At 38.8% G+C, this 12,221-nt stretch overlaps 1 protein-coding gene across 1 annotated transcript in view; it reads left to right on the forward strand.

Moving 5' to 3' along the window:
* LOC103177718 (glutamate receptor, ionotropic, N-methyl-D-aspartate 3A) overlaps nt 1–9,752 on the forward strand; it is a 57,902-nt gene extending 48,150 nt beyond the window's left edge. The window contains 4 exon segments of the mRNA XM_042345749.1: nt 772–923; nt 4,959–5,123; nt 7,469–7,542; nt 8,881–9,752. Of these exon segments, the coding sequence (XP_042201683.1) occupies nt 772–923; nt 4,959–5,123; nt 7,469–7,542; nt 8,881–9,217 (728 nt within the window). The 3' untranslated portion in view covers nt 9,218–9,752.
* The last annotated feature ends 2,469 nt before the right edge of the window (nt 9,753–12,221 follow it).

The raw sequence follows: 12,221 nt of genomic DNA on the forward strand, positions 1-12,221 counted from the left end.
CTGCCTTGTAATAAGTCTAGGATATCAATACTTTCCTGGATGATGAACAAGATGTTCACGCCACATAAATGGCAGTGTGTCAGCCTGGCTCATTTGATTGCACTGTTGACTCTGAGTCAGAAGGTTGTAGGTCCAAACCTCACATTGGTACTTTGAACTCATTGTGGCTTTGATAGTGCAGTGTAGAACTACAGGTGTACTGCCTTGTCAGAGTTGCTGTCCTTCAATGAGACAAGATCTCTTTTGCCTGTTCGGGTGAACATTAAAGATCCCGTGGGATTTTCCGTAAAGAGAAGGGAGTTTCTTCCGATGACATGCCCCACGGAAAATCCTGGGATCCTACTACCTCACTCCCACCTTTCAAGCCTTGTCTTAATATCTGCCATTTAGACAGTGCTTTCTGTCAACTCCCCCTCCTCCCCCATCAATCCTCTGCAGCCTGCCACCTCCAGCTTGAGCTCACAGTTACTTATGTGAAGCACTTTGAGATGTTATGCTGACGCAAACAATCCTATATAAATGTAAACTATTGTCTGTTGTTGTTATGTTCACCTACAAATGCACTGTCAATATACTTTACATCAGTATCCTGCGAAATGCTTTGAGAAATTTCAACAGTAGGGCACCATATCAAATTCAAGGCTTATTATTACTATAATTATCATGTAAGCGTTATTTGTTTTTTAATACAGACGACCCTCAGCGGGTTATTTAATGAGAAACTGTTGTTTCTAATTTCACTGTTTTCTTTTCCCATGTTACACGTTGTAGGATATGGTATTGGCCTTCCACAGAATGCTCCATTGACTTCAAATGTTTCTGAATTGATTAGCCAGTACAAGTCCGATGGTTTTATGGATGTGCTTCACGACAAATGGTATAAAGTTGTTCCGTGCGGCAAAAGAAGTTTTGCAGTGACAGAGGTGAGAACTCTTTAAGGATGTACCAAGACAGCAGAACAAGAGGACATAAGTTTAAAATTACAAAGAGCAATTTTAGGACAGACACTGGACGTTTTTCATTACATAGAGGATAATTAACAACTGGAACAGGTTGTCAGGAAGGGTGGTTGAGGCAAAGACATTGGACTCATTTAAAAAGCAGCTTTGTGCTGTGATGGGAGGTTGGATATACTGAAAAGATGAGATTAGATGGGCCAAAAGTTCTTCTTTATCCAAATAAACTTTGTGAACTAAGGTAAGTATTAAAAAGACAGTAGTTGACCTACTTAATGAGGGAGCTTTGCTATTTGTGGTTTGTGGTGATGCTCTTTGAAGCTATTAAATTGAAAGAAATGCATAATATTTGCGTAATACACAGCCATATTTTTTATCTGACTTGGAACGTTTCCCCTAATTTGGATTAGGGGACTGTGGTTAAAGTTTAATGCATAGTCTTTAATCATTCAATTGTAAACACACCAATTTCAAACAAAATTCCTTCTGTGAGCATATTTTAAATATTTTCTCTGGTATTTTGGTGCATTTTGAGAATGTTAACTAAAAACACAAACTTGAAATAAGTACAAAGTATTCTACAAACCATAAATAAGATGAAAGTAGTTCAGTCATTTAAGTAAGTTTATTTTGTTACTCAGTGTTGCTGCCCCTTTAGGCCATCACAATCATGTGAATCTTGTTAAATACTTAGTTTACAGCCAGTGAAGAAAAAGAGACTGTTTTCTATTGAATATCTCTACCCATCGCATGGTTAGTAAAGAGTCGACTGGTAGCATTGGAAAATAGCCTTTGGTGTGGTTTAAAGTCCGCCACACAGAGTTGCGGAGCACAAACAAACAAAAAATATTTTTATATAGCACCTTTCACATCAGGCTGACATCCTACAGCACCACAGCACAACACATTCCATTTATAACCCTTTAATGTTCAGTTTGCTTAATTCTTGAACAACCTAATCACAAGTGAAAGAACACTGATCTAGTACATTGTCCTACGCTTTCCTTTGGACCTTTGAAACTATGCCTGGTAAGCTTGCTTAGGATATTGTTTTGTCACTAAATCAATGTGTTATTAAGCCTAAAGAATTATAGAGTATTTAAACGTTTTCCTGTCATCCACCCTCTCTTGCCTCCATTTAAGCAACTTCAGCTCAGATGAGCTACATTCTCCTCCACGCTGCTTCAAAACTAGTATCCGGAGTGAAAAAGTTCTGTTGCTGTGAGCTTTTCAGCTAGCATATCTCATTACAGGCTCAGCTGGCAAATTCTAATACGAGCAATTGCAAGGGCATGAACTTGAAATTGCTCAGTTTTTACAAGTTTTCAACAGTACTCTCTTGTCGTCTGTGTCAGACTTTAGAGGCAACTTGGAATTACACTGCAAGAGCGATACACCCAGTGGTGATCCCAATTTCAATGTAACTTCTGTGCCCAACAGTTTGAAGAAGCTGAATTGACACACACAGCTGAAACACTTTGCGATATTGACTATATCTTTACTGATGCTAATCCAGTTACTTTATACTACTTTGTAGCAAATTCCTTTAAATTATAGTGCACGTTAACTGAAATAACTCTCTTGGGATAACTAACAAAGCTTCATGCCCACCACCATACTACAAAAGTGTAATACATTTTACCCAATGATTTAAATGATCTGACCAATTCAAGTTTCAATGATTAGAGGTTTTAAATCTGGCATTGAAGCCAGTTTTTAGCAAATTGATGATCATATTGTTCAAATACTTTCCAGTCAGGCACAGGATAGCAACAAGTATTGTTTTGAATGTTTTGAAACTGAAAAAAGTAAAGTTACTAAATGCATTTAATATATTTAAGAAAAAAAATATAAAATACAAGTTCCAACTTTTACTTTTATGGGGCAAGTAAAACTGCACTAATCTCCGAGGAGCCTCTCCGGAACTCAATCTGGCTTCACCATTCACCATGCTTTCCTCACTAAAATGAGACAAACTATTTCAGGACAGATCGCGATTGTCGATTGATTCCCATATGAAAATCCTATGTTTAGAATAGAAAACTGCATACTAATGAACCTTGAGATTAATTTGAGCATTCCCCTGCACACTTTGGTCTCCTGGCAGCTGTCCAAAGTGGAAGATGAATCGAAGCATAGAAGGGAAGTGGGACAAAGCCATGCAATAAGGCTTAAATCATCTTCCTTTTACAGGAGAACACAGGTTTCACATACACAGGACTTTGAAGGCGGCAGAAGAAGTTGATATAGCTGTTAAAAACCATATGGGATCCTTGGCTTTATATATAGAGTGCAAAAGCAAGCAAGTTCTGCTAAACCTTTATAAGTCACTGGTTAGGCATCAGCTGGAATATTTGTCCAATTCTGAGTAACACACTTTAGGAAGGATATCAAGACCTTGGAGAGGGTGCAGAGGAGATTTACCAGAATGGTTCCAGGGATGAGGGACTTTAGTGAAGAGACTAGAGAAGCTGGGATTGTTCTCCTTAGAGCAGAGAAGGTTAAGGGGAGATTTGACAGAGGTATTCAAGATTATGAGGGGGTTTGATAGAGTAGATAGGGAGAAACTGTTTCCAATGGCAGGTGGGTTGGTAACCAGAGCACATAAGTTCAATATATTTGGAAAAAGAACCAAAGGACAGATGAGGAGAATTTTTTTACACAGGGATTTGTTAACGTCTGGAATGCACTGCCTGAAAGAGTGAGGGAAACAGATTCAATAACAACTTTCAAAAGGGAATTGGATAGGAAATTAAAAAGGAAAAACATACAAGGCTATTGGGAAAGAGCGGGGGAGTGGGACTGATTGGATAGCTCTTCCAAAGAACCAGCACTGGCACGGTGGACCGAATGGCCTCTTTCTGTGCTGTAATTCTTTGATTCTATGAATCTAGGGTAGTAAAAGTAAAGGAAATATTTGTGCACAAAAAGCCTCAGAAGTTATTCTGCTCCTTAATGAAAATGATTGCTTATCCATGGAACCCAAGAGAATCTGGAGTAACTTAAAATACAGTGTTAAATAAAAACTAATTGTAAATAATGATGATAATGATCTGTTGTCAACCCGAGGAATTAGATTTGGAAAAACATCACATAACCTTTTCACATTTGCTGCCATTCCCTTTCAGTTCTGATGATGATTATTTTGATAAGCATAGTAGTGCTGGAAAAAGGCTCCACTGTTTTTCAATGTCTGTAAAAACAAAACAGCCACAATGGCTCATATCTTTCATCAATGTCTGTCAGAAATGATAAGGTTGAAAGCTCCTTTTAAGCATGCTCCAGGATGAGATGATTGTTGGAATAAAAGCCCCACCAGCAGCCTCATGTCGTCTGAGACACAGCCCCATGTGAAGGGTGCAATATAAATGCAAGTTGTTTTGTTATAATGCCAATTCCACAGCAATTCCACAGCTTTAAGACAAGAATCCCTGATGGGTTTGGCCTATTTGTGCTTGTGAGAGTCTGAGATTAGAAATAACCAGGTCGTCAGTGATGAGAGCCTCTGCTGCCACCTCTTGAAAGCACTGAACAAGGCAGACAAAATCTAAAATAAGCACTTATAAGACAAATAGGCACTTCATCCATTCAAACAATCTATATTTATTATGAACATTTTACTTGCAACATTACAGCTAACCTTCTAATTATGGCAGAAACAGGTCTGTAGTCTTGTAGTTAACACTGAGATGGTGGTACATGGATACTGAGATTACTGACTGATACGACAGCAACAACTTGCATTTATATAGTGCCCTTCATACAGACTTGCGCTTCGAAGCGCTGTACAATTCTTGTATCTCAAGACAAAGTGTGGGTTATGAACTGGCATACTCATTAATAGCTCCCAAAACCTATTGGTATTCACATGAGGCATTTCAATGAAGATTAGCTCAGCACTCAGCTAAGCTAATGACTTATCTTATAACACAATTACATTGTCCCCCTTCCATTCTGAGAACCAAGTTTCAATCATATTTTTAATTCTCTCTATATTCACAGACTTTACAAATGGGTATCATGCACTTCTCAGGACTCTTTGTGATGCTCTGTGTTGGAATCATTGGTTCTCTCCTCGCAACAGTTGGTGAGCACATCATCTATAGACTGGTGCTTCCGAGAATCAAAAGAAAACCTAAACTGACGTATTGGCTCCATACAAGTCAGGTATGAGTGCATATGAGGACATAAAATAACTTGAATACATCAACATTCAAGCACTGCAATGTAAAATAACTCTGTACATTTATTAATGGATATATTTAGATTTTAACTTTAAACAATTAAAAATGACCTTTATCATCCTTAACAATGTTACGATCAATGTACGCTCACAGAAAAAGACTGTAAGATATAATACGAAGAGCAATCAGAATCCTATAGAAGCTAGTCAAACTAACTCAGAAATATTCCTATCACAACATGAAATGGGGAGGACACAGAAAATGAATCCCTTATCCATTCTTTTGTGTATCAATTCCATGAGATTAGTAAAATGTGGCAAAGAAGCTTCCAACATCACCTTTATCAGCTGCTGGATTTTCCAATTTCCTTGTTTTATTTCATTTAGTGATTGGAAATACATCACTGCATGTTTTTTTTTAATTCTCAAGTAAACATTTGACTACCTGGAACATGTTTTGAAGCAATTCAAAGTGATAAGACGCTGTAAAATTGCAAGTTTTTTTTTATAAATAAGAGTGTTTCAAGATATTTACCAGACACTTTTGTACAGACAGCTCCATTACTGTTGAACAACCCCATGTGCTGCATGCAAATATGTGCATACTCTGCATTCACAATTTAACAATTTAACCTTTTCAGAAAAGTTGTAAGAACTGCTGTTGTAGGAAATGGAAAAGTCACACTGATACAGTAAAGGGTATTTCCTGACCTTGGGATTAACGTAGATTGTTTTGGACAGTGTAGGTAAAGTTGTGCTTACTAACAACAATAGTAATCATCCTTGTATTTGATATAGTGTCTTTCCTGTCAGGGGGTCGTCTCAAAGCACTTCACAGGACGTACTGTAAATAGTACTGATTGTGTATTTTGTAGAGGTTGGCAACAGATTGTTTATATTCTGGGTCATGTAAAAAAACTTCTCCAAGCATTTCACAAAATTAGATTAATTCAAAATTAAACAAATGTTTTGTATGCAGACAGGAGAGCTAATTTGACCCAGCTCTGTGACTAGTGATAGGGCACACAATGCAGGGTTGCTCAATGCTGACCTTTTGCAAAAGTGTGAATTTGCTCCATTAACCAGATTGCCTTGATAATAACCTGTCACCAGAAAACTTCACAATGCAAAACATTGCTTGCGCGTATAAATTGGAGATTTATTGCAGACAGGCACAAGAGTGGTATACTCAGCACATCTCTGGCAATAATCCATTCTAGTTAACGTTCCTGGTGAAGATTGTGACATCTGCATTTTAAGTACAGTGAAAAGCAATGGAAACTGCATGAAACTTGCGCACATCAGAATAAGGATTCAATATCGGATTAATGTTATTCAAATGTTCATGCAGAGCTCCATCTGGTTTGGATATTCTTGAGCAAGTCTATACAGTACTGTGATTCTGCAGGTTTCTGCATGTGTCAGATAAAAACACTTACACAAAGTAGCTATGGGGAGGAATATTCCACTTACTTAATTTGCATAACCAAACTGTTCTGAAAATTGCCATGTGTATTCACAACCCTTTCAAAATCAGATTTCGTTAGATCCACATTTTGAATTCATAATGTACACATGCAGTGCGATAGGAATTGTCAGCCCAGCAGATTCTTGGGCCTCTGTCACATTGTGAGCTGAAAAGATGATTGGAGTTGACTGCAACATGGAATTTACAAGTTGTCTGCATTTCCTGATATTCCTTTTACAGTGATTGAGCACAGTCACAGGCCACTCAACTGGTTCAGCAAAGAAGCACAGAAAGTTCTGAGTTTGAAGGTTCTGATGGGGATGTCCTCTCAGCTCTTTGCCAATTCACATTATTTCAGATCAGTTAACATGTCTCATAGACATCTTATAAATGACGTCGGGGTCAGGAGGAAAGCGGCGTGTCCTTGAGATTAAACTGGAATCAAAGAGATGTGCCCTCTATAGAAGTAAAAAAAACGAGTCTCAACCTTAATCAATGGAGTAGATGGAGTTGCACAAGTACAATGAGCTAACATTAAAAAAAATCTAATCCTTGAATTTGATAGAGAGTGTTTCACATCAGGAAGGCGTTTCAATGCGCCTCACAGAATTTTACTGCAAAATTAAGTGTTTGTGTATTTTGTAGGTGATTACTTGAAAAAAATCTGTTAAATTGGTAAATCTGGTAAATTGATATTGTTGTGCCACAAAAATGTGTTGACAATGAAATCTCATTTAGAAAATGAATTCACGTTATGTATTTTGAGTTGAACAAGTAAGGACAGAGCTTCATAAATGTTTAATGAAATCTAAAGTTTTATTCACTAGATATGACTAAAACTGTTTGTGTATTCGTTTCCAGAGATTTCACCGGGCTTTAAATGCATCTATCGCTGATGAAAAATTTCAGCAGAAAGTAAATAGACTGGAAAAGAGGTAAGGAAGCTTGATTGCCATATAAATGTTGCAAACCTTTTTAGTAGCTAAATAAATAATTCAACCTTTCTGCCCAATTTTATCTGCCAGTAACTCCACAGTAAGCTAACAAAGTATCTCAACAATATCCCCGTCATCCTCACTGTACCATAAGAAGTGACATTGGCAGTAACCTTATGTCCCAGAAGTTGGCGACCTTGGCCTCCCATGTGTCAGCTGGTGTTTTGTCTGGATGCACCAGCCTTGTGGGGAAGCACTGACCAGCAATCGAGCCCTGTTATAAAGCTGGTTGGGATTTTCTGGATTGCCCTTTTCCCCCTACCCCCAACTACTATGTTATAACAGGCTACCCAATGGAGTTCTGCTTTATTTGAATGCACAAAAGAAACAGAACAAGAACACATTTGAGACACTTTTAAGACATGTCCTGCAAATCTATAACATCATACACTGCTCGTGTGAATGTGTGGGGGTGGGGCGTTGGGAGGGGGGGTGGTGGTGTGGTGCACACATGTTGTAAGACTATAAAAAAAAGTCTAGAACAAGGAGAGATCTTTGGTTCCATTGAACCAAATCATAATAATCCTTGCATTTGATATAACGCCTTATCATTCGAGATGTCTCAATGCGCTTTGTAGAATATACTGTAAAGTGAATTGACTGTATATTTAGTGGGCTAAGTTCATGAAACAATCCATGCATCAGACCCTCCCCCCATCCCATACTACACACATGCACAGGTGCACAATCTATGCCTTCTACATATCTGTTGAGCGGAAGCCAAGTGTTCATCTCTCATTCCCAGGTGCCTCCGATTTGCCTCCTCATCTCTCCTCTTTCAGAATACATCTGAAAACATACATCTTTGGTCATTCTTTCAGTTATCCTTCTCTTCACTTTCCTCAGCTCTTGCCAAGCACTTTCAGACATTTCCTGTGGCTTGTCCAACTAGACCTACCAGTTAGGGCTTTGGGCTATGGAGTGTTATTTAGAGCTGAGTAGGATGACTCCCTATCCCCAGTGATTGGTCTGCCCATCCAGGTACTGTCATTAAATTGGCTGTGCTGTCATCAGCAGTACCCTGGAATACTAGGACCCACCTGGCTCAGGAACTAGACTACCAAAACCGCTACAGAGGGCTCCTGACATGAAAGATGCTATAGAAATGTAATTTATAATGTATTATACCTCTGCTTGTACAATTACTATTTCAAGTAAAGGAAGAAATACATTAATGTGAATAGCACACTCTTTTCTATAGGAGCATAACCATCCAGAAAAGAATGACAGTGTCCAGTTTAAACAAAATTATGTAACTCCATCTTCTTTTGTTATCAGATGCAATGTAGGAAATAACCAGCAGGTTGTGTGGAATACTGCCAGTCAAGTAAACTGGAGCAAACGAAAATGCATTTTCCAAGAGGAACAGCAATCTGAAATTGATTTCAAGCACTGCAAGGATGAACACCTACCCCAAATGGCGAAGGAGCTCCCTGTAGCCATCAATTCCAACGGGAAATCTGAACCACTTACTAAAGCCCGGAATTCAGTCATTCACGAGCTATCAGAACTGGAGAAACAGATTCAGTTTATTAAGCAGGAACTGCAGAAAGCTATGAGCAGGAAAAACGAGTTGGAAGAGTATCAGAGAACAGTCAAAAAAACAGAATCATAAAGGTATTACCGACACTTTGTAGGGAAAAAAGCAAAAGAAATAGTTTGGTTGGAAATACTTCATTTCATCTCTTGCCTTCACTTGCCTTCTTTTTAACATTGAAGAATTAATGTGAAGATGACCTCGCCCCCCCCACCCACCTTCCCCCATTCTCTCCGAACTATTTGGTTTCTATCGTGTTTCATCCCCGCTGAGAAAGATGAATTCTGCACAGATTTGGGCTAAGTCTGAACTAGCTTTTTTTGGTTGGTTGTTTATATTTCTTAATACAACAGATGATGTGCAGTGATCTCAGCTATAGATAAAACAAAGGCAGTACTATTTAAAGGGAACCATTGAGATTTGTTCAGTAGTATTGATGTTAAAGTTGTTCATTTAGCTGACTCAAGAATTGTTGTTGTCTTTCCTGAACTCCTTCCTACAACGTTGTACGCATCAACACACATGGACACACAGGCGGAGAATGACCCCAGAACTAAACCTAAGATCTCAATAAAAATAATAATAACCCTTGCATTTCACATATCGCCTTTCACGTCGTCTCAAAGCGATTCACAGAATTCACTGTAAAGTGTAGTCACTGTGTATTTTTTGTAGGTGAACACTGTAGCTAATTTGTGCACAGCAATGTCCCATGAATAGCCAAGAAATGAATATTCAATTTTATTTGGGGATTGTTGACCAAGACAAGGGGAGGAACTCTCTTCTCTTTTTGATCTTTAACATTCACGTGAACAAGCAGACCTCGTGTTAACATTTCATCCAGAGGATGCCACCCACAAGACTACATTGGAGTATTAGCTGAGACAACATGAGTTCAAAGTCCTGACGTGGGGCTTGACATGGAAGCAAGAGCGCTAGCAACTGAGAAAGGCTGACATTGAATTTTACAATCACCATGGACTGTTTCATGGTATGTAGCAAATGACGACAGATTTGTGCACCTCAGTCTTAACTGAGGACACTACAACAGCCTGCAAGTTGGGTTAGAGAACCTTATTTTTGGAGATACACCAGAGAGAAGGGGATGGAACTAATGAACGAGTTCAAGATTTTGTACAGAATATTCTGTTTTGAAGAGTGGAAGTGTTCCATCTAAAGTGTTCCAGAGTTGTTTTTTTATAGACCTACCCCATGGTGGGGGTATAGATAGCTTAAATGTTAATTCCTTTTGTGATATTTAGCCCGTTAATGTTTTTGCAGTTACTTTGTAATACAACAGGATACTCTCCAGAGTCTTATTTGAAACCATAACTTACACTGTGCCATCTGTAAATTCTTGTGAAAGTAAACTCAATTCGTAATGCACAGTTGTCCCAGAAGTGACTTGCAACAGATCGGTTGAGGTGTAGATTAGGTAATTGCCATGAATTCAAGAACTGGAAATCTTTTAATCTACAGCCCAGTACTTATAATAATAATAATAATTCTTGCATTTGATTTAGCGCTTTTCACATCTTCTTGACATCTCAAAGCGCTTCACAGAATAGACTGTAAAGTGAATTGACTGTATATTTGTGGGCGGAACGCGGCAGCCAATTGCGCACAGCAGTGTCCCACAAACAGTCGTGGATTGAAATGACCAATTTATTATTTTTTTTGAGGGATTATTATCAGGCGTGTGGAGCAAGGAAACTTGCCCAAGGTTTCAACCTGCCGGGAATCGAACCCAGGTCTCTCGCTTGCAAAGCAAGTGCTCTAATCACTGAGCTACAGGACTCCATGTACAGAGTACAGAGCTGCTTTAGGTCCACCATCACCTATATGCTGGTCTCAGAGCATCTGCTGCAATTTGAGTGATGCTGCAAAGAGAAAACTTTATTTGCTGACTTTTGAACACAGGTTATGCTTCTGATATTTTTTCACCTGATATCTTATCTCAAAAAGATAAGCTGTGACAGTGTATATGAGGTGGTGCAGAAAGAAGCACTATGCTGGTCTCACTTTTAATTCTTTGAAACATGGAATCCAGTTATTATGTTTATTTCAAGGTTATTGTGAATGAAAAGAACTTTTTATAGTTCGGTACTTTTCTGTAACTCTGTTATAGCACTTAATGTTAAATGTTCAGCTCTCCACACAGACCGAATGGTTAAAAGATTGAATCTCGCCCTATGATGAGTTCGCTGATAGGAACATAAGAATTGCTAGACGAAAAAAGACCTAGGTCCATTGAGTTTGCCTTCTACCGTCCTGGTATTTGCATGTTGCAATAATTGAGATGTTGATAGCAATTAATTCTGCATGGAATTAATCAGCCATTAATTCTGATCACAGCCAAGGCAGCGGTTAGGGCAATACCATTGGCCTCAGCACCATAGCTTTAAAGAGGAGAAAATCAGCCAGGTTTCCCTCCTTTTGATGGTTGTCCAGAGTTCCCTGCAGCAAGGTGGGGTCACGTAGATGTTGGGTTTGGACAGGTTCATGCTCAAGCTGGCTTGCCTTACCGGAAACATGTAGTATCAAAGCTCCCACATAAAGAATGGCCCTTGAGGCAAACAGCACTGGATGTTTACCAGTGCTTTAGGAACTGTGTCAAAAAAGAGTCAAAACCTTCTGGGGGATGGGAGAGGGAGATTTAAAAAATTCAAACATTTTAGGAAAAGAACTCCATTTGAAAGCAACAATCAAAACCCATTGCTCTAAGTGCTTATGCAATGGGAAATAATGGTCTGGATATCTCAGTGAGTTAGAACAGTGTCTTTCATTTCTGGGATTTCAGTCCAGCCCAGAATGACAGAACTCCCTCTCTCTCTTTCTCACTCTGTTCTGATTTTCTCTGGATCTTAAAATTACATGAATTTTAAGCCATCAGCTCAGCCTCCAGTGAGCATGTATCTCCACTACTAAACTTCCTGTCAACTGACATGAACGGGCTGATACAGACTCAAACTGAATATGCTGAGCAGGGCAGATAAGAACATCTGAATCCTGAATTGGTTGGGTTTTCTTTCACATTTAGCTGACAACAGCAAGATAAGTGTATTCATCGGCTGAGACAAAT

This window comes from Callorhinchus milii, unplaced genomic scaffold, assembly GCF_018977255.1.
Source record: "Callorhinchus milii isolate IMCB2004 unplaced genomic scaffold, IMCB_Cmil_1.0 Scaffold1, whole genome shotgun sequence".
Taxonomy (NCBI): Eukaryota; Metazoa; Chordata; class Chondrichthyes; order Chimaeriformes; family Callorhinchidae; genus Callorhinchus; species Callorhinchus milii.